The 21948-nt window shown below is 45.5% G+C and overlaps 1 protein-coding gene across 4 annotated transcripts in view; it reads left to right on the top strand.

Annotated features, from left to right (window-relative positions):
- The window catches only part of GOLIM4 (golgi integral membrane protein 4), a 118678-nt gene that overhangs the window by 46470 nt on the left and 50260 nt on the right, over nucleotides 1-21948 (top strand). For 2 of the 4 annotated variants that reach the window (XM_070753605.1, XM_070753601.1), the window contains exons 6-8: nucleotides 151-233; nucleotides 11000-11083; nucleotides 17642-17809. In XM_070753605.1, the coding sequence (XP_070609706.1) occupies nucleotides 151-233; nucleotides 11000-11083; nucleotides 17642-17809 (335 nt within the window). The remainder of the gene's footprint in view (nucleotides 1-150; nucleotides 234-10999; nucleotides 11084-17641; nucleotides 17810-21948) is intronic. The other 2 variants (XM_070753603.1, XM_070753604.1) reach the window with 2 other exon arrangements.

Raw genomic sequence — 21948 nt, 5'->3', positions numbered from 1 at the left:
GATACAGTGGTGAGGAGGCATATGTTTGAGCGAGTCATGTCTATTCAGATTACCATTGAGTTAGTTAAAATTTGAAAACATAAATCAATTCTAATTCCTCCTACAAAGTTATGTCTGTTCAAACACTTTTTTGCGCTGAATTTTAAACAGAATCCATGTATAATCTGCAAGAAGAAAACAGACAATTGAGGAGATCCCACCAGGATATTCATACTCAGTTGCAAGATGTGAAGGTAAGAACTCCTAAAATGATATGAGTGGCGAGAAAGAGAGAAATGTGTCTTTCTTTGCAAAGAAGAATAAAAATGTTGCAATGATGTACAATGGGAAAAATATTTCACCTTTATGACTTAAGGGAATATGATAGATATTTTTAAGTACACATTTGTAGCATTTTGGAATTGTTTACATAGATCACCAATACACAAAGTAACATCATCATTCTACTCCTTACCCTCTGCATACTTAAAAGGAGAAGTAAACATGTTTCTTGCATATAAACCATTACATTTTGATTTTTTTTTAAAAAACCAGTAAGTTACTAAATAAGCCAATTTAAGCCCTGGTTTTTACATGCTAAGAAATCACAGTATCCTTTAAGTCACATTTTTCGCTTCCATATATTGATGGTAGGAATGTGAATTCCTACTATCAATATAGGAATTGTATATGGTGCCTACTATCAATATAGGACTTGTATATGGTTTGGTACACACGTACCCATCACACTGTTCCCTTTTTGAAGCTGGCAGGGTAATGTATAGTGCAGAACTGCAGTAAGAAAATAATAAGCTAAAGACATTAAAGGGATGAGATAATAAAAGAAGAGGAGATCTACTTAAAACTACTTTATACTAATGCTCCAGATACTTCTATCCTTGCAAATCCTCTTTGTTTCTACTATATCCGTACGGTACAGTATTTCATACTGTGTTTATCATTCCTTTCATCAGCTCCAATTTCTTGGGCTTCTTCTCAACTCATTCATTCTTCCTTTCTGTATGTTTTCTGTGCCAGACACATTCATTTTTTCCCCCTTATGACTGAGCAACCTGAAGAATTTTCCACACAAGTATTCCTCAACTTATGACAGCAATTGGGAGGAGTAGCAATCCCTGCAATCTTGATTGCCCTTGTTGAATGAATTATTATTATTATTATTATTATTATTTTATTTATTAGATTTGTATGCCGTCCCTCTCCGAAGACTCGGGGCGGCTCACAACAGTAATAAAAAACAGTATAATAATGAAACAAATCTAATAATAAAATTACATCAAAACCCCCCAACAATTAAAAACCATACAACACATACATACCAAACATAAAATATAAGAAAGCCTGGGGGAGATATCGTAGTTCCCCCATGCCTGGCGATATAGGTGAGTCTTGAGTAACTTGCAAAAGACAAGGAGGGTGGGGGCCGTTCTAATCTCCAGGGGGAGTTGATTCCAGAGGGCCGGGGCCGCCACAGAGAAGGCTCTTCCCCTGGGGCCTGCCAAACGACATTGTTTGGTCGACGAGACCCGGAGAAGGCCAACTCTGTGGGACCTTATCGGCTGCTGGGATTCGTGCGGTAGAAGGCGGTTTCAGAGGTATTCTGGTCCAATGCCATGTAGGGCTTTGAATTGTGACTGGAAACCGATCGGCAGCCAGTGCAGGCCACGGAGTGTTGTAGAAACGTGGGCGAATCTAGGAAGCCCCACAATAGCTCTCGCGGCTGCATTCTGCACGATCTGAAGTTTCCGAACACTTTTCAAAGGTAGCCCCATGTAGAGAGCGTTGCAGTAATTGAACCTCAAGGTGATAAGGGCATGAGCGACTGTGAGCAATGACTCCCTGTCCAAATAGGGCCGCAACTGATGCGCCAGGCGAACCTGGACAAATGCCCTCCTCGCCACAGCCGAAAGATGGTGTTCCAATGTTAGCTGTGGATTGAGGAGGATGTCGTGGTTATTAGGCCAGGTGTCAAATGTAAAAGGAGGCAACATTGGATGGATTAGGAATACCGAATTTTTAAAAAATGATCATTGTGATGTATTTCAAGATTGATAGTACAGTGGAACCTCAACATACGAGCAGCTCTACTTACGAGCTACTCGAGATAAGAGCTGGGAGGGGAGCGACATTTTTGTTCGCCTCCCGAGCTCACATTCGGGATACGAGCGCCAAGGAGCTGTCTCGGCTTCAGGAGACAGCTCCTTGGCGCTCGTATCCCGCGTGTTTTAAAAGGTTGCAGCCGGCCTGGGGTGCTGGGGGGGGGTGCTGGCAAGCCCCCCAGGCCGGCTGCAACCTTTTAAAACACGCGCGCCACTTCGCAGCTGTCTCCTGAAGCCGGAACGCTAACTTCCGCGTTCGGTTTCAGAAGACAGCTGCAAAGTGGCGCGCGTGTTTTAAAACGTCAGAGCCGGCCTAGGGGGCTCGGGGGGAAGCCCCCGACCCCCCCCCCCAGGCCGGCTCTGACGTTTTAAAACACGCGCGCCGCTTCGCAGCTGTCTCTGAACGCTAACTTCCGCGGGTTTTTTTGTTGTTGCACGGATTAATTGACTTTACATTGTTTCCTATGGGAAACAATGTTTCGTCATATGAGCATTCTGACTTACGAGCCTCCTTCCGGAACCAATTAGTCTCGTAAGTCGGGGTTCTACTGTATGTCATTTTGCATATGTGATTGGAGAGAAAAAATAAAAAATTCTTTGCCAAAAAAAAGAAAACGGAGCTTGGGAGGGCCATTCTTCTGAGCTCTGTTTTTGCTGGTGGGGGTTTTCAGGAAACTGTCCCAGCTGAAAATGGAGCTCCTGTTTTGCTGGCAGAATGTTTGGGCCACCACAGGCACCATTAGCACTAGTGACGTCAAGTTGGCCACACCCACCCTGCTCCCCTGAGGTCAAACACTACCCTGATGCAACCCTCAATGAAATTGAGTGACACCCCATCCTAGACCTTCCCTTGCATCCTCAGGCATCTACCCCACCTCATGTGAATCTTCATTCAGCCTCCCACCTTGTAGCAGACGCTTTACCTGCCTGAAGATTTGGGACTCGCAACTTCATCTCAGCTTCCCCACAGATTTTGTTACTCAAATTTATTATATGTATTTAAAAAGCTATTAGCTCATACAGTTTTTATGCTGTTTCTTTTCTAGTCACATCTAATCATTTAGGCCGTAGTGTTTCAATCTTCTCCATATATCCTTAATTTCATGTATATTTCTTACCATTACTTTTATGGTAATTGCCCTTTAACAAAGCAAAGAAAGAAACAAAAATTCCCAGTTTTGCAAACTAAATCCTAAATTTTGTCTAACTATTATAGAGATCAAGAGTATATCAATTCGAGGGTGGGAAAAAAGTCCAAATAGTTTGTCACGTATGTCCCAATAAACCCAATTAATAATAATTACTTTTATGAGGTAAATTGAAAAATAAAAACATAAAAAAGAGAAGAAGAAAAAAAAGTTAACTTTTGTTTAACTATTACAGAGATCAAGAGTACAGTGATCCCTCGAGTTTCGCGAGGGTTCCGTTCCAAGACCCCTCGCGAAACTCGATTTTTCGCGATATAGCGGTGCGGAAGTAAAAACACCATCTGCGCATGTGCGGCCATTTTTTCATGGCCGCACATGCGCAGATGGTGAAGTTTGCGTGTGGGCGGTGGGGAAGACCAAGGGAAGGTTACTTCAGCCGCCCAACAGCTGATCTGCTCGGTAGCGCGGCAGCAGCGAGGAGCCGAAGATGGGGTTTCCCCTTTGCCTGGGCAACGGGGGAAACCTCATCTTCGGCTCCTCGCTGCTGCCGCGCTACCGAGCAGATCAGCTGTTGGGCGGCCGAAGGAACGTTCCCTGGGTCTTCCCCGCCGCCTCGGATCCTCGCTGATGCCCGCCCGCCGTTTGCCGCTCGCCCCCGTTCGGCGGCCGCACATCCCGTTCGCCCCGCCGCTCGCCCCGTTCGCCCCGCCGCTCGCCCCGTTCGCCCCGCCGCTCCCCTCGTTCTCCCCCCATTCCCCTCGTTCGCCCCGCCGCTCCCCTCGTTCGCCCCCCACTCCCCTCGTTCGCCCGCCGCTCGCCTCGTTCGCCCCCCACTCCCCTCGTTCGCGCCGCCGCTCGCCTCGTTCGCCCCGCCGCTATCGAACTTGCTATCGAGCCTGCTAATGAAATCCAACCCGCAGCGGCCCTTTCCCTCTCCAGGCTGCGGGAGGGGTCCGGAGAACAATGCCTGGCGCCGCGCTCCCGGCTGGGCTTTTTTCCCCCATTTCCCCTCGGGTGGAATTTCAGACCCTCCGCCGGTTGGATTTCATTAGCAGGCTCGATAGCAAGTTCTTCCTCCCTTTAGAAAGCCCCGCAGCCTCCTCCGCCCGGCGAGGCCGCCAGCGAGGACCCGCAAAGCCGCCGCCGCCGCAGCGAGGCCAAGCCGCCCGCTCCCACGGCACGGGCTCCCAACACAGCGCCGCTCAGCCCGCCCTCGGCGATGCCTCCGCGGATCTGCAAACCCAGCCGAGCGATGCCTCTGGTCTGGGCGAAGGCAGTGGGCAGTCCCCGCCGCAGCAGTCCCCGCGGGCACCGCGCGCCAAGGGCCGGCCAGGCCGCCGGCCAACAAAGGGGCTCCCTCGCCTCCCTCGGGCAGGTTTACAAAGGCAGCGCGGCAACTTGGAGCCCGGCACGCCCCGCAGCCCTCGCCTCGCCCGCCCCCCGCCTGGCCGGCGCTCCGGCTACCCCCGGCTGAGGAAGAACCGAGTAGCCCCCGCCCTCCCCCGCCTGGCTCCCTTCAGCCCCCCGGGGCCAAGCGGGCGGGGGGGCGGGCGGGACTTCGCCTGTCTCCGCCGCCAGCATCGCCCCTCCGGCGGGCCGGCCTCCCCCGCCCGCCTCTGCTGCAGCCGCCGCCGCCTCCCCGACTGGCACAAAAGGGCCCCGCCCGCCCCCGCCCCGAACCTTACCTTGCGAGTTTTTGGCTGCGGGGGGAGAAGTAGGATTTTCCTAACTCCCTCCCCCTGCAGCCAAAAACTCAAAGCCTGTATCCTGCCGCCCGGTTTACCCAGGACACGAGCGGCGAAGTGACTTGGAGGAATGGAAAGTCCAAACCGCCCGGTTTCAGTGGGGTTTCCCCGTTGCCCAGGGATTCCTTCGCCCGAACGGAGGTGGCTGTGGTGTGTTCAGGAATCCCTGGGCAACGGGGAAACCCCACTGAAACCGGGCGGGTTAAGCCTCCTTCGGCGACTGCGGAACTGCTTGCTGTCAACTTTGCACTGGGCAAAGAACTCTTCACCTCCCGCCAGGCACGGACGAAAGGCGTGGAAGTCTATTGTAGCAGCTGCTACAGCGGAGACATTTGGGGGGGGGGGGGGAGGCAGGAGGCAGGAGATCCGGCCCTTCACTTGCCCTCCCAGCAAAAGGCAAAGCCGCGCAGCTCCCCAGCCGCCAAAGGAGGCTTAACCCCACCCCTCTGTCCCACTCATCGCCCGTGGTCGGCATAACCTCCTCCTGCCTATCCCCGCTTTTCTGCCGGCCACGGGCGATGGGTGGGACAGAGGGGTGGGGTTAAGCCTCCTTTGGCGGCTGGGGAGCTGCGCGGCTTTGCCTTTTGCTGGGAGGGCAAGTGAAGGGCCAGATCTCCTGCCTCCTGCCTCCCCCCCAAAATGTCTCCGCTGTAGCAGCTGCTACAATAGACTTCCACGCCTTTCGTCCGTGCCTGGCGGGAGGTGAAGAGTTCTTTGCCCAGTGCAAAGTTGACAGCAAGCAGTTCCGCAGTCGCCGAAGGAGGCTTAACCCGCCCGGTTTCAGTGGGGTTTCCCCGTTGCCCAGGGATTCTTTCGCCCGAACGGAGGTGGCTGTGGTGTGTTCAGGAATCCCTGGGCAACGGGGAAACCCCACTGAAACCGGGCGGGTTAAGCCTCCTTCGGCGACTGCGGAACTGCTTGCTGTCAACTTTGCACTGGGCAAAGAACTCTTCACCTCCCGCCAGGCACGGACGAAAGGCGTGGAAGTCTATTGTAGCAGCTGCTACAGCGGAGACATTGGGGGGGGGGAGGCAGGAGGCAGGAGATCTGGCCCTTCACTTGCCCTCCCAGCAAAAGGCAAAGCCGCGCAGCTCCCCAGCCGCCAAAGGAGGCTTTACCCCACCCCTCTGTCCCACTCATCGCCCGTGGTCGGCATAACCTCCTCCTGCCTATCCCCGCTTTTCTGCCGGCCACGGGCGATGGGTGGGACAGAGGGGTGGGGTTAAGCCTCCTTTGGCGGCTGGGGAGCTGCGCGGCTTTGCCTTTTGCTGGGAGGGCAAGTGAAGGGCCAGATCTCCTGCCTCCTGCCTCCCCCCCAAAATGTCTCCGCTGTAGCAGCTGCTACAATAGACTTCCACGCCTTTCGTCCGTGCCTGGCGGGAGGTGAAGAGTTCTTTGCCCAGTGCAAAGTTGACAGCAAGCAGTTCCGCAGTCGCCGAAGGAGGCTTAACCCGCCCGGTTTCAGTGGGGTTTCCCCGTTGCCCAGGGATTCCTTCGCCCGAACGGAGGTGGCTGTGGTGTGTTCAGGAATCCCTGGGCAACGGGGAAACCCCACTGAAACCGGGCGGGTTAAGCCTCCTTCGGCGACTGCGGAACTGCTTGCTGTCAACTTTGCACTGGGCAAAGAACTCTTCACCTCCCGCCAGGCACGGACGAAAGGCGTGGAAGTCTATTGTAGCAGCTGCTACAGCGGAGACATTGGGGGGGGGAGGCAGGAGGCAGGAGATCTGGCCCTTCACTTGCCCTCCCAGCAAAAGGCAAAGCCGCGCAGCTCCCCAGCCGCCAAAGGAGACTTTACCCCACCCCTCTGTCCCACTCATCGCCCGTGGTCGGCATAACCTCCTCCTGCCTATCCCCGCTTTTCTGCCGGCCACGGGCGATGGGTGGGACAGAGGGGTGGGGTTAAGCCTCCTTTGGCGGCTGGGGAGCTGCGCGGCTTTGCCTTTTGCTGGGAGGGCAAGTGAAGGGCCAGATCTCCTGCCTCCTGCCTCCCCCCCAAAATGTCTCCGCTGTAGCAGCTGCTACAATAGACTTCCACGCCTTTCGTCCGTGCCTGGCGGGAGGTGAAGAGTTCTTTGCCCAGTGCAAAGTTGACAGCAAGCAGTTCCGCAGTCGCCGAAGGAGGCTTAACCCGCCCGGTTTCAGTGGGGTTTCCCCGTTGCCCAGGGATTCCTTCGCCCGAACGGAGGTGGCTGTGGTGTGTTCAGGAATCCCTGGGCAACGGGGAAACCCCACTGAAACTGCAGAGCCGAAGGGTGGCCTTTTTGTCTGGGAGGGAAGATGACGCGCGGGCGGCACAGGGGGGGGGGGAGGCAAAGCTCTGCGGCTCCAGCCACTTTCAGCCAAGCCTCCCCGGCCACGCAGCCAGGGAAGCCGAGCCGGGCGTGGCGGCGGCGGCGCTGCTGCTCCGGTCGCCCGATCGTCTCCTGCCTCCCGCGCCGATGTTCCACGCCCGGCTCGGCTTCCCTGGCTGCTTGGCGGGGGGGGGGGGGAGGCTTGGCCGAAAGGGGCTGTACCCGCAGAGCTTTGCCTCCCACCCCTCGCCCCTGTGCTGCCGGCGCGTCATCTTCCCTCCCAGACTCCCCCGGCAAAGTGACGTGGAGGAATGGAAAGCTGAAACCGGGCGGTTTGAGTTTCCCATTCCTTCAAGTCACTTCGCCGCTGCTCTCCTGGCTAAACTGTGTGGCAGGAGACAGGCTTTGAGTTTTTGGCTGGGGGGGAGAAGTAGAACCTTCCTAACTCCCCCCCCCCCACCAGCCAGAAGGAGCGGCGAAGTGACGTGGAGGAATGGAAAGCTGAAACTGGGCGGTTTGAGTTTCCCATTCCTCCAAGTCACTTTGCCGCTCCTCTCCTGGCTAAACCGGCGGCAGGAGACAGGGTTGGGGGGGGGTACTGGGAAGCCCCCCAGGCCGACTGCCACCTTTTCAAACAGCCGCGCCCTTCCCAGCTGAGTCCTGAAGCCAAGCGCCAAAGGCGAACTTCTGCGCTTGGCTTCAGGACTCAGCTGGGAAGCGGCACGGGTGTTTTAAAAGGTCTCCCCCGGCATGGGGGGCTTCCTAGCACCCCCCCAAACCCGGGTTGGGGGTTCGGGGGGTGCTAGGAAGCCCCCCATGCCGGCGGGAAGACCCAGGGAAGGTTCCTTTGGCCGCCTAGCAGCTGATCTGCCCGGCGGTAATGCAAACTCCACCATCTACGCATGCGTGCAGATGGTGGTGTTACTTCCGGGTAGAAAACTCGCGATATAGCGTTTCGCGAAACTCGAGATCGCGAAACTCGAGGGATCACTGTATATCAATTCGAGGGTGGGGGGGAGTCCAAATAGTTTGTCACGTTTGTCCCAATAAACCCAATTGATAATAATTACTTTTATGAGGTAAATTGAAAAATAAAAACATAAAAAAAGAGAAGAAGAAAAAAAGAGAAAGAAAAAGAAAAGAAAAAAGAGGTCAATTTTCACTGGCAGAAGCACTGTTGGCTGGTTCTTCCTTTTTTCAGGGCAGCCCGTGGGCCAGTTCGAAGCCCCCTGCAAGCCAAATCTGTCCCATGGGGATTGAGTTTGGCACCCCTGGCCTGGGAGGATTACACAAGGGTAAGAGGGGATGAGATAGATTCAGTGGAAGTCAGATAGGATGCACAAAGGTCAGGTTGGAAGGCTGCTTGAAGTTGTGAGGGGGTTCACAGAGGCACTGCATAGGTTGGAGTAGGTGCAGAATGATGCGAGGGGGTATATGAGAGGCCCTGTGTGTGTTGGGGAGTGGGAGCTAGAGGTACCACCTAGGTGTTTTGATGAGGCATGTGGAGACACCCGTCAGAGAGGGAGTGTGTAATGTTTTGTTTTGTTAATGTCAACACTGGCATGCACAAGAATAACACACCTGTTGAGACCCAAAAATTTAAAGGAGCAAGTTCTCATAGCACATTAATTCATTTTGGCTTTCGGTGAACCAACTAAGGCATGTTAGCAAACTATGGTGAAGCCTCTGCATGGGGCATTGGGGAACACAGTCCAAGAGCCTCAGTGGTGCAATGGCTAGAGTGCAGTACTGCAAGCTACTATTGCTGACCACCGGCTGCCAGCAGTTTGGCAGATCGAATCTCAGTAGGCTCAAGGTTGACGCAGCCTTCCATCCTTTCAAGGTCAGTAAAATGAGGACCCAGATTATTAGGGAGCAATATTCTTACTCTCTGTAAACCGCTTAGAGAGGGCATGAAGCACCCTGAAGCTGCATATAAGTCTAAATGCTATAACGCTCTAAATCAGGGGTAGGCAAAGTTGGCTCTTCTATGGCATATGGACTTCAACTCCCAGAATTCCTGAGCTAGCATGATTGGCTTAGGAATTCTGGGAGTTGAAGTCCACAAATGCCAAATGATTGCCATTCTTATTCATTCTTGAGTCTCTGAAGGTTGGAATCTGAAAGTTTTTGTGTACCTGCTTGACTCATTTCCATCCGTGCATTCCCATCACCTATAGAACTGCCCCCCCACCCCGCCCCATCAACATTCACTCAGACTATTGCAGAGTTTTTCTCAGAATTCATTCCTCGTTTTTTTCATTATCACAGTTCCCTGAAGCGTAACATGCAGCACTTGCCTATAAATTTCTATTTTCATACACCCTTAAAACAGTCTGAATAATACTAGTTCATAGTTTTTGGCATTCAATTTAGCTTTTATATTCCTAATTGAACTCACTCCTTCACGTTCATGCATTCATTCATCCACAACACTGCACAAGATCAAACTACCTTTGTTCAGATCTATTACAATCCTCTATTACAACGTACCTATTTTTCTTTCTTTCATTCATTCATTTCAGTTATTCATTCATCTTCTTTCCATTTGCTCCATTAACATTCCAAGTCTGCAATCTTCCATAAGCCATGCTGGTTGCCAAATGGATCATAGATAGTTCACAGATGAATTATCTTAGCTTGCAATTCCAGATTTGCTTTACTCCACTTTCTAAGAATTATGAGCTTCAGAATCAGTTTAAAGCTAGAGTAAAAAGGCAGTATCCACAGAGAACATTTGTCTGTGTTCAATTTATAAATAATGGATAAATAAAACATATAAATGTTGCTTGTGGTGTATTGAAATCGATACAATAATTACACCTAATAGGTTTTTTTTAGCACATGGAGTTCATAGAAATGTCAATGCATTAGATGGTGGAAGAAACGTCCTTATTTGTTCAGAACCATTTTTCTTCTGAAATGTATGAGGAAATAACTTTATTGATGGGATACTTTTCTGTAGAAATTCATGCACAAAACTATTGATCCTATGAAACTAGCTGGTATGTTGAATGGATGGGATGGGAATAGAACAGAACAGAACAGAATAGAATAGAATAATGTGTGTTATACGTGTGGACAGTATAAAGCTAAGCTTTCCTTTGTGGGGTTCATTTTAATTAGAAAAGACAGCCTATTTAACTTTAGAGGCTATTTGGGTTCTGATGTATAAGGCGAACTAAGAATAGAAAAATCAATTTTAGCATTTTTTTCAAGCTAAGTCATTTTTTAAAACGATGGCGTATTAAATCGCCCACACGACTATATTGAAGCAGCTAACATGTGCACTAAAGTTTGTCAATCAAGGTTTATGTCTGTTCTCAATCTATTTTTTCTAATTGTGACTGCATAAACCCACCTCTCGTTTATTAAAGTTTGATAAAATGCACGTACCTCATATTAATGAACTTAAATGGAACGAACGAAACCCCTGCTACAATTACACATTTGTCATAAATGGTATAATCTATGCCAGGCATAACGATGATGTCAGAGGTAACATACTCTTTGATTTAACAGCGAGAAAGAGGAAAGATCTACTGCTTTTAATTTATGTGTTGAACCGAGGTGTTGCTATGTATTTAATAAAAGCAAAGTTGAAAAATGCAAGTGAGAGGTCAATGCTTGACAGCCTCCTGAAAGAAATATCTTTTAAGCTTTGAAGAAACATTTGGGACTCAACATTTGATGTGGTATTTTCTTTTGTGTAGTTTCAGCATAAGAATTTAATCTCCCAACACAGCCAGCTTGCAATGACACTGGAAGAACACAAGAGCGCACTAAAAGCTGCGCAGGTCAGCCACCAGATCGGCGTTGCGTTAGCAGTGGTGGTTTTTTTTCCCCTCTCCTTCCCCCCAAAAATCTTCTAATATTTCTTGCTTCTCTTTTTTCCTGCTGTCTGTAACTTTTATGCATGCAAGTGGGTTCTCTGATTAATAACCAGCTGCCCTCTTGGGCAAGATCTGCATGCCTAGAAGGATTTTTGCTATAGCAGAATTGTGAAGCTAAGAAAACAGTGCCAAACTATTTATTTTTAATTAGAACAGCTATAGTAATATTCAGGTAAGTCCTTGGCTTGTGACCACAATTGAGTCCACCATTTCTGTTGTGAAATGACTTTTGCCCCATATTATGATCTTTCTTGCCATAATTGTTAAGGGAATCACTGCAGATATATGGTCCGCGACTGTAGAGACTTTAGAAATCATTTTGCAAGGCCGTTTTGCATGTACATTCTCCCAATCTTCTCATTTTATTTTTCATGTAAATCAGGGAGGGGGTTGAGATGTTTCCTCCAATTAGTTTCTTGGAATAGATTGATCCCTCCCTGTAGCCAATTGTTGCTTGGCTAGTTAGTCTTTCTCTGTCCTTCAAGGTCATTCTCTAGTCATTCTACTTTGAGAATTAGATTCTGCCTCATGTCTGCCAGGACTGTAGCTAGGTAATTTACATCTGAATAATGAATATTTATTTCCTAAGAGTAATTATGTTGTTACATAATTACCTGAGATTAGATGGACAGCCAATAGGTTTTACAAATAAATTATTATTATTATTATTATTATTATTATTATTATTATTATTATTATTTATTATTATTATTTAGATTTGTATGCCGCCCCTCTCCGCTCACAGCAGTAATAAAACAATATACAGCAACAAATCTAATATTAAAAGTCTAAAATAACAAATCTAATATTAAAAGTCTAAAAACCCATTATTTAAAAAGCATACACACAAACATACCATACATAAAACTACATAGGCAAGGGGAGATATCTCAGTTCCCCCATGCCTGACGGCAGAGGTGGATTTTAAGGAGTTTACGAAAGGCAACAACAAATAAATGTTGTTGAAGGGAAGTAAAAATAAAAGGAACAGCATACCTAATCTCAACTCCCCCCAGAGATTAGAACGGCCCCCACCCTCCTTGTCTTTCGCAAATTACTCAAGACTCACCTTTGTCGCCAGGCATGGGGGAGTTAGGATATTCCTTCCCCTAGACCATTACAAATTATGTATGGTATGTTTGTGTGTATGTTTGGTTTTATAATAAGGGTTTTTAGTTGTTTTATTAAATTGGATTGTTACATGTTGTTTTTTATCATTGTTGTTAGCCGCCCCGAATCTGCGGAGAGGGGCGGCATACAAATCCAATAAATAAATAAATATATAAAATAATCTGCTTCCACAGTTATAAAATATTAGCAAAATTAAAGCCAAGGGGGCCTTAATAAGATTTTGGATCAGGCTGAGGAACCAGAAGATAACAGGGAAGTCAGAGGTGGTATTCAGCCGGATCAAATCGGTTTGGGTAAACTGATAGTAGTGACCTGTGGGTGGGCCTTCCTACTCACTCTGACCCTATGGCATGCTATTTAGTTGTGTTTTCAAGCCATGTGCATGTGTGCAAGCCACACAGGCAAGCAAAGCGCATGTGTGCAAGCCACACAGGCAAGCAAAGCGCATGGGTGCGCTCACATTTTCAGTACTAGCCAAACCGGTAGGTAAATTATGTGAATCCCACCTCTGAGGATCCATCGCTCCTTGTCTGCTTCCTATCGTGGCCTGCTCTCTCCATCTCCCGTCATATCTTCCTCAGCCCATTGTAACCATAGTGAACAAAACCATCTGTTGATGAACAGTTTGTTTTGTGTTTTATTTATTTATTTATTTATTTATTTATTTATTTATTTATTTATTTATTTATTTATTTATTTATTTATTTATTTATTTATTTATTTATTTATTTATTTATTTATTTATTTATTTATTTATTTATTTATTTATTTATTTATTTATTTATTTATTTATTTATTAGATTTGTATGCCGCCCATCTCCGTAGACTCGGGGCGGCTCACAACAATAATAAAACAATGTACAAGAAATCTAATATTTAAAAGTGACTAAAAACCCCTTATTTAATTTTCTGCCAGGCTCTCTGAGAGGAGCCTCCCGAAAATTCAAGGGTACAAATTTCAGACACACACACGTTTGAAAATTCAAAACAATGTTCTTTATCACAAAATTGAAAATAAACTAAGCACTCTTTTTGTATTGCAAAGAGCACTCTTCCCAAAACAACTGGGTAGCCTGTACAATTTCCCTTAAGCAGTCATTAAGTACTTCACACACCTTCTTCCAACGAAGTGAGAGACATACACACACACGTTGCTCTGCTTTGGTTTCAAAGGTGTGAAAAAGCAACAAAGTCCATCACACAAGATTCCTGATGAAACTGCGAACAGATATTCTTCCACTATGGCCAAACCCACATGCTGCTATTTATAGCAGCAGCCCTAATTACTGGAGCCCCACCCAAACACAGGTGGCCTCCCTTATTTCCTGTAATATGTTCTTACTTGGTCTCTTCTACGCATAATTCTGCACTTGCGTGGGTCCAAAATGTCATCAGCTGAAGCAATAGAAGATAAGGAAGATTGACTGCCTTGGCTGTGTGCCAAGCCCTCTCTGCCGAGTCACTCCCACCTTCTTCTTCGTCCGAGGAAACTAAACTCTGATCTGATTCTGTTGGCAATAACACAGGCCTGTGACATGTTGAATTTTCCCCTGCATCCACCTCCCCATTCCCTGGGGCAGGAGCTGGGCCAGAGTCAACCACAACATTTAAAAAGCAAAACACACATATGATTTGAATTTCAAAAATGGGGGCAAGGTGATAAACAGATAGTAACAGGGGAAAAAAATCCTTATCTGTTTTGCCTGTCCATTTCATCATTACTCATGTATTACATCTTTTTTTCTTGAGCAAGAAGAGACATGGCAGCTCTGCATATCTTTTTACCTTGAACTGGTTGTCTCAGGGCTCAGAATTGTCCTTTGAACACAGCATATCTCCTTGGCTACCAATTAAAGCCAATTCCATTGTTTCTGCTTTATTAGCGAAGGCTGGTCATGATTCTATTCCTGCCTTTGGATTAAATGTCTTCTATTTGGCATTAAGCTAAAACCTGTCATCACTGATATCAGCAGAGCTTTTTCAGAAGCTCTTAAAGTTTAATTCCCTATCGGCTGTTGATTGGAAAGGAGTGCTTTTCATATCAGCAAGTGGATGAGAACAGGGAAACCTGTTGGCGCATATGGAGAGTATATGGAGAGTATATGGAGAGACATCTTAGTTTTCTAAAACATATGAAGAACAGCTGCAAGAATTGGGTCTGCAGAGAGGGGCGGCATACAAATCTAATTAATAATAATAATAATAATAATAATAATAATAATAATAATAATTTAAAAAAAGTGTTCTGCCGGGCTCTCTGATAGGAGCATCCCGAAAATTCAAGGATACAAATTTCAGACACACACACCTTTGAAAATTCAAAACAATGTTCTTTATCACAAAATGCAAAATAAAGAAAGCACTCTTTTTGTATGGCAAAGAGCACTCGTCCCAAAACAACCAGGTAGTCTGTACAAATTACCCTTAAGCAGTCATTAAGTACTTAGCTAGCAGCTGTGAAGAAACTTCACACCCCTTCTTCTTCCAACAAAATGAGACACACACACACACACACACGTTGCTCTGCTTTGTTTTCCAAGCAACAAAGTCCAGAAGACACAGGATTCCTGACGAACTCCGATCAGATATTCTTCCACTATGGCCAAACCCACATGCTGCTATTTATAGCAGCAGCCCTAATTAATGGAGCGCCACCCAAACACAGTTGGCCTCCCTTATTTCCTGTAATATATTCTTACTTGGTCTCTTCTACGCATAATTCTGCGCTTGTGTGGGTCCAAAATGTCATCCTCTGAATCAATGGAAGATAAGGGAGATTATCTTCCTTGGAAGATAAGGGAGATTATCTGACTGCCTGGGCTGTGTGCCAAGCCCTCCTCTGCCGAGTCACTCCCACCTTCTTCTTCGTCTGAGGAAACTAAACTCTGAACTGATTCTGTCGGCAATAACACAGGCCTGTGACATGTTGAATTTCCCCCTGCATCCACCTCCCCATTCCCTGGGGCAGGAGCTGGGCCAGAGCCAACCACAACAATAAAGTATGTCTAGTTTAATGAAAATTAGAGCTAGGGGTGCCATGGTAGCAATGTTCCAGTATTCGAGGGGGTACCACAGAGAAAATGGGGTTAACCTATTTTCCAAAGCACCTGAGGGCAGGACAAGAAGCAATTGATGGAAAATAATCAAGGAGAGAACCAACCTAGAATTGAGTAAAAATTTCCTGACAGAATAATTAATTGGTAGAATAAGTTGCCTCCAGAACTGTGGTTGTTCTAACACTGGGCATTTTTAAGAACAGATTGGATAGACATTTGTCTAAAGTGGTATAGGGCAGGGGTAGGCAAAGTTGTCTCTTCTATGACTTGTGGACTTCAACTCCCAGAATTCCTAAGCCAATCATGCTAGTTCAGGAATTCTGGGAGTTGAAGTCCACATGTCATAAAATAGCCAACTTTGCCTACCCGTGGTATAGGTTTTCTTTCTATCAAAGTAATGACACAGTTGTTTTGTTTTTTGAAGAAGAAAAAGATTTTAAACTTAGTCTCTATCTACTTGGCGATTAAGTTGATGAAAATAATTTTATTTTTATCTACGTAGTATTATAATTTCTTTCCAGTGATAATTTCACTAGGTATTTTACAGGGAAAAGTAGGCCCAGTTTAATGTTTGCTAGATAGATGGTGATTGCAGACCTTCGTGCTTAAAATGTTGTATAGCAGTGGTGATAGTACATAGACTTACATACCGCTTCACAGTACTTTACAGCCAGTGGTGGGCTACTAGCCAGAATGCTAAATTGTACTTGCCACTGCAGCTTGAAAGTGCTTGCAGGGCTAATGCAATTTTGCTTCTGCACCTGTGAAGGTAGCAAAATCATGCATGGAGCCGCAGGTGCGCCGGTGTTTTGGCAAGGTTTTTTGTTTCCACCCCTGCCGAAAAACGGGCGCACCTGTGGCTCCGTGCACAATTTTGCTACCTTCACAGGTCCAGAAGCAAAATTGCGCTGGCCCCCAAGCAGTTACGAGCCGCGGCGGCAAGCACAATTTAGTGTTCCAGCTATAGCCACTTACAGAATCAGCGTATTGCCCTCCAACAATCTTGCTCTTTATTTTACCGACCTTGGAAGGATGGATGGCAGAGTAACCTTGAGCCAGTGAGGACTCTTGGCAATGAGCTGAATTAGCCTGCTATATCTGCGCCACCACGGCTCTTAGCCACAGGTATAATACAGGCCCATTGCAAAAAGCCAATAATCACTGCTACTCCATCCACTCAATCATGTCTTCCTTCTCTGTGAGGCTATTAAAGTTAACTCCACATGCAGCCTTCATCGTGTGGATTTATAGGGAGTTTTGAACTAGATGGTGTTTATTGGTGTGGCTCTATCACCAGGCCTTGCACTTGTGACCTACTAATAGTGCTGGAGAATGATCTGTAGTTTGTTCCAGGGAGTTATTCTGTTACCTCTCTCTCTCTCTCTTATGTATTTTATCAAGAGTCACTCTTTTTAAACTCTATAGATAGCAGCAGGCTGAATTTAGCAATATTTCCCAGTTTTTTATTCTCCAGATTCTCTCTAAGAGTTCCCAAGAAGTCCTGGGGTTGATCCATTCTTAAACATTTTGTTTATGAAGGCAACTGAAGAAGACAATCCTTCCTTCCTTCTTTCCTTCCTTCCTTCCTTCCTTCCATCCATCCATCCATCCTTCCTCCCCCCTTTTCCTCCCTCCCTCCCTCCCTTCCATCCTTCCTTCCTTTTCCCTCTTTTCCTTCCTTCCTTCTTTCTTTCCTTCCTTCCCTCCTTCGTTCCTTCCATCCATCCATCCATCCATCCATCCATCCTTCCTTCCTTTCCCCTCTTTTCCTTCTTTCCTTCTTTCCTTCTTTCCTTCCCTCCCTCCCTCCTTCCTTCCTTCCATCCATCCTTCCTTTCCCCTCTTTTCCTTCCTCCCTTCCTCTCTCCTTCCCTCCCTCCCTCCCTCCCTCCCCCTACACTACCCTACCTTCCCTTCTTTCCACTTTATTCAATTATGCTTTCTATTTGTGGGTGGATTTTTTTCCCTTCCCAAAGATTGAAGGAAGATGTAATAATTCACTGCTGACAGTTTCCTCTTCTGCGTGGCATGAAAAACTAATCCCCTTTCTGGGCTATGGGGATTTTCTGCTAGACTTTGCATGTCTGCTGTAATGTATTAAACTGATGCACTCTGCCGCATAGAAAGATGTACTTTTAGCACATGGGCATTTTTGATCAATTGTGCATGTTTAGTTAAAATACCTGCATCAGCTCGGAGCCTCTTGCTTCCCTGCATTTATTACCTAGACCAGCTTCTCTATCAGTGAAATCTAATGGTTACATTTGATTTCTAGTCTCAGGTGGAAGAATACAGGCAGTTGAAGGACACCTTAAAAAAGATGCCCAGTTTCCAGAAACCTGAAAAATTTGAGTCGCCACATGGTTTGCCTGTGACACCTGTGCCTTCTCCTCTGAGTGATTCCAAAGCACAGGGCACAGATGCCGCTAAAGAGCAAAAAGAGGTAATATGAATTGACTGTATTAAGGCAAAGCAATCTTATTTAATCATCATCATGGTTATTAGCATTGGTACAGTGCTCTGAACATTACTGCAGCAGTAGTCCATGTAACAATCCTATTAAAAAGGTCACTGTTATCATTTCAAAGGGCAGGAGAAGAGAAGCTGAGCTGGACAAATGATTTAATCTAGATATCACATTAAAACTCGATTTTTAAAAAAAACTTGAATGGTAGCTTCCTAAGATAGTTTTCACTCAGCCGGGATATGAAAATTGGAAGTTTAGTTTTCGGACGAGGAATTGTGATAATTATGGCAATAGCAGCTTCCAACTATGATAAAGGAAACTTACGGTACTTTATTCTAGCAATTATTTAATAAACACCAGTGTGTTGGCCATAGTAAGTGTTCTGCCGGGCTCTCTGGTAGGAGTCTCCCGAAAATTCAAGGGTACAAATTTCAGACACACACACGTTTGAAAATTCAAAACAATGTTCTTTATCACAAAAGTCAAAATAAACTAAGCACTCTTTTTGTATTGCAAAGAGCACTCTTCCCAAAACAACCGGGTAGTTTGTACAATTTCCCTAAAGCAGTCATTAAGTATTTAGCCAGCAGCTGTGAAGAAACTTCACACCCCTTCTTCCAACGAAGTGAGACACACACACGTTGCTCTGCTTTGGTTTCAAAGGCGTGAAAAAGCAACAAAGTCCAGCACACAAGATTCCTGACGAACTGCGAACAGATATTCTTCCATAATGGCCAAACCCACATGCTGCTATTTATAGCAGCAGCCCTAATTACTGGAGCCCCACCCAAACACAGGTGGCCTCCCTTATTTCCTGTAATATGTTCTTACTTGGTCTCTTCTACGCATAATTCTGTGCTTACATGGGTCCAAAATGTCATCATATGAAGCAATAGAAGATAAGGAAAATTGACTGCCTTGGCTGTGTGCCAAGCCCTCCTCTGCCGAGTCACTGCCACCTTCTTCTTCGTCCAAGGAAACTAAACTCTGAACTGATTCTGTCGGCAATAACACAGGCCTGTGACATGTTGAAGTTTCCCCTGCATCCACCTCCCTAAGGCAGGAGCTGGGCAGAGCCAACCACAACAGTAAAGATTTGATTTATTGCCAAGTCTAACAGTGGAATCTGTTCTTGCTTCTAGAGATCCCTCCTAGGATAGGTGAAAAATTGCCTAAAAATGAAACTCCCTCACTTCTGAGTTGAGGGTGGGGAAGAGAAGGAATAATACAAATTAAGAAAAGTATTTCAGTTGCAGGATCTGATGTATTTCTTCATTTTCTGCTGCTATGTACTCCATCTTCAAATGTAGGCAGGCCACAATCTGCTTTTGGCTTAAAGGAAATTTTGGAGAAGGGTAGAAGTTTTTGGCAGATTCTTGAATCAGATTCCAACTTCATCAATGTCTTCGACTCCTATTCCACTGTTCCAGGCATATGAATTAGTAATGAGCCAGATTTCTAAATGGCAGAATATAACTATTCATGTATAACAAGGACAGTCCTAGCTGGTTTGGCAGAAGCCTGAAATTTCAGGAGAAAATATATTTTGGGGTGTGGGGAAATCTTGAAAACGGACAATAGGATGAAGGATACCGGAAACTACCAATTGGCAATTATTGACAACAGAAAATGACAATTTGAACTAGAATTTTGACATCAACTATTTTGATTGCAAGACCCATTTGCAATTTTTACAATGGTCATTTTGAGTAATTTGACCTGATTCCCATTTTATGCAAATGCCTTGAATTAATAAATATTGTACATTTTTCACATCATAATGGATTTCACAGCCCTATGAATAGAACAGGACAGGACAGAATAGAATAGAATTATTGTAAGGGACAAGTGTGATTGGACACACAGGAAATTTGTCTTTGGTGCATATGCTCTCAGTGTACATAAAAGAAAATATAGATTTGTCAAGAATCATGAGGTACAACACTTAATGATTGTCATAGGGGTCAAATAAGCAATGAAGAAATAATCAATAAATCAATCATATGTCAGCTATTGGCATGTATGCTAAGTTTGAATCAGTCTGACTAGGGTTAGCAACTCAACGCACCCTAAATATAGAATATTTTTATATTTTATATTTATATTTTTATATTTGTGAATGATTTTTAATAAGGGTTTTAATTACAACAGTATAACCTAATACAAAGAAAAGAAGATGAGAATGAAAGGTGCAAAAGAGAAGAAAAAAATTAGAAAAGTAAAGAAGCTATGGAGATTCTCAATCAGCCAGGTTATGGTTGTCCCAAAGGACACACTCTTTTGTCACTTGAGGGAAAAATCATTGCTCCATTGCCATGCTGGCAGAATCCACCCATCTCTTTCCATGCAGGTGCACAGGTGCAAAGACAAAGGATGACCTTGGCTTTCTAGAAACAATTTGTTATGACTACATGCTAGCAACTTCAACCTCCCCCCCTCTCCCATTTTCCCACAGTAGAAAATGCATAGTAGAAGAATACAAAGTATGGCAGGCCTAAGATTCCAAAGAAAATGACTTTGGCCTCACATACCCTGTTATACAAGCTGTGTACTCACTACTTTACATTGTAGACAAGTGCCATTTCTTCAGTGTTGTCACATGAAAAGATATACTTATATTTACAAAATGTGAGGGGGCGTACCCACTCCTGTGACGTACTATATAGCAATAAGAATTGAATAATTTAACTACTCAGCTGCCTTGAAACTTATCAAATTTGGTACCCAATGCATTTTTATGTGAAAATTCATTTGACAAGCTAGAACTTGTCTGGGCTTTCTTGTGACACACTATATTATTCCTTATGGGGGGTGGAGTGTTTGATACTTATTGTTTGGGGTAATCATTGTGTGTCCTGGAACCAATTAACAGTGTGTACCAAGATACCACTGTACAGTGGAATTGTTAGATGGACATAGAGTGAAAGGATAGAGGTGAAATATGATTTCTAGATGTTCAGATTTTCAGTTATGGAAAAACATCAGTGTCATCAGGGGAGGGATGCTTGCATTTCCAGCACTACCATGTAGGACTCATTTTCTTATGTGTGTCCAAAGGATAAAGGAATCCAGCAGAAAGCTGTCAGAAATGGCCAGTCTTCATTTAAAATGAAACAAGTCATAAATATTCATTTTAAAAAAGGTTTCTTTGGGGATTTTCATGTTTACTGAGCTTGATTTTCTTTTTTCAAATGTCAGAATTAATGAAATGTTTGCAAAGGGGGGAAAGCCAGCTCTGCGAATATCAGGATTCCAATGTTTTAATCCTAAAATACACATATTCTCTCCACTATTGTTATCACACAAAAAACCTGATGGGGCTTAAGTAACCTAAACCTGTCAGAACGTTTAGCAAGGATATTTACAGAGCAGGTTTACATAAACTCATAGGTGGCTCTGGCCATTATTCTTTGGCCTGTTGAAGACCATGAGTATTGTATTGGCAGTTCTGTCTTAGCAAAAACCTCAGAAGATTAGGGGTAGTGATTTCTGACTGTCTCAAAATGGGTGAACAGTGCGGTCAGGCGGTAGGAAAAGCAAGTAGAGTGCTTGGCTGCATAGGGGGGCGGCATACAAATCCAATTAAATAAATAAATATGCAGGCCTCCTGCCATCCCACAGCACTCCTCAGAAGTCTGGCCTTCGCTCCTCCTCTCCACTTGCCTTCTCTCTGTCCCACCATGCCCAAATCCACTAACCTTTCCCCTTTCCCTGCTGGTATTGGCAAGTGCCCCCAGCCAATGCAAAGCCCAGCTAGAAAGCTACCGGTACCAAATGCAGTTTTCATCAAGGCTAGAGAGGCAATCTTTCTCCAGGTTGGCCAGGAAAGAAAACTTCACTAGCTTTCAACAGCACTGCAACAGCAGAATACTTAATGTTATTAAGTACATTAATATTATTAATTGATACCAGGCAGAAATATTAATACAAGGCAGAACGTAGGCAGAACATTGGATGGACAGATGATGGAAAACAGGAGTATCCTACCGTAAATATGTGCACAGAATCCCATTTGACATTTTTCAAGTAATTGGCAGGTACACTCACAATTGGCTACTATATTGGATACGGTGGGTCACAATAAACCAATTTATCAGAAAGCTTTCCACTAGAGT

This window comes from Erythrolamprus reginae, chromosome 5 (genome assembly GCF_031021105.1).
Source record: "Erythrolamprus reginae isolate rEryReg1 chromosome 5, rEryReg1.hap1, whole genome shotgun sequence".
Lineage (NCBI taxonomy): Eukaryota > Metazoa > Chordata > Lepidosauria > Squamata > Dipsadidae > Erythrolamprus > Erythrolamprus reginae.
This window is presented reverse-complemented; position numbering and strand designations above follow the sequence as displayed.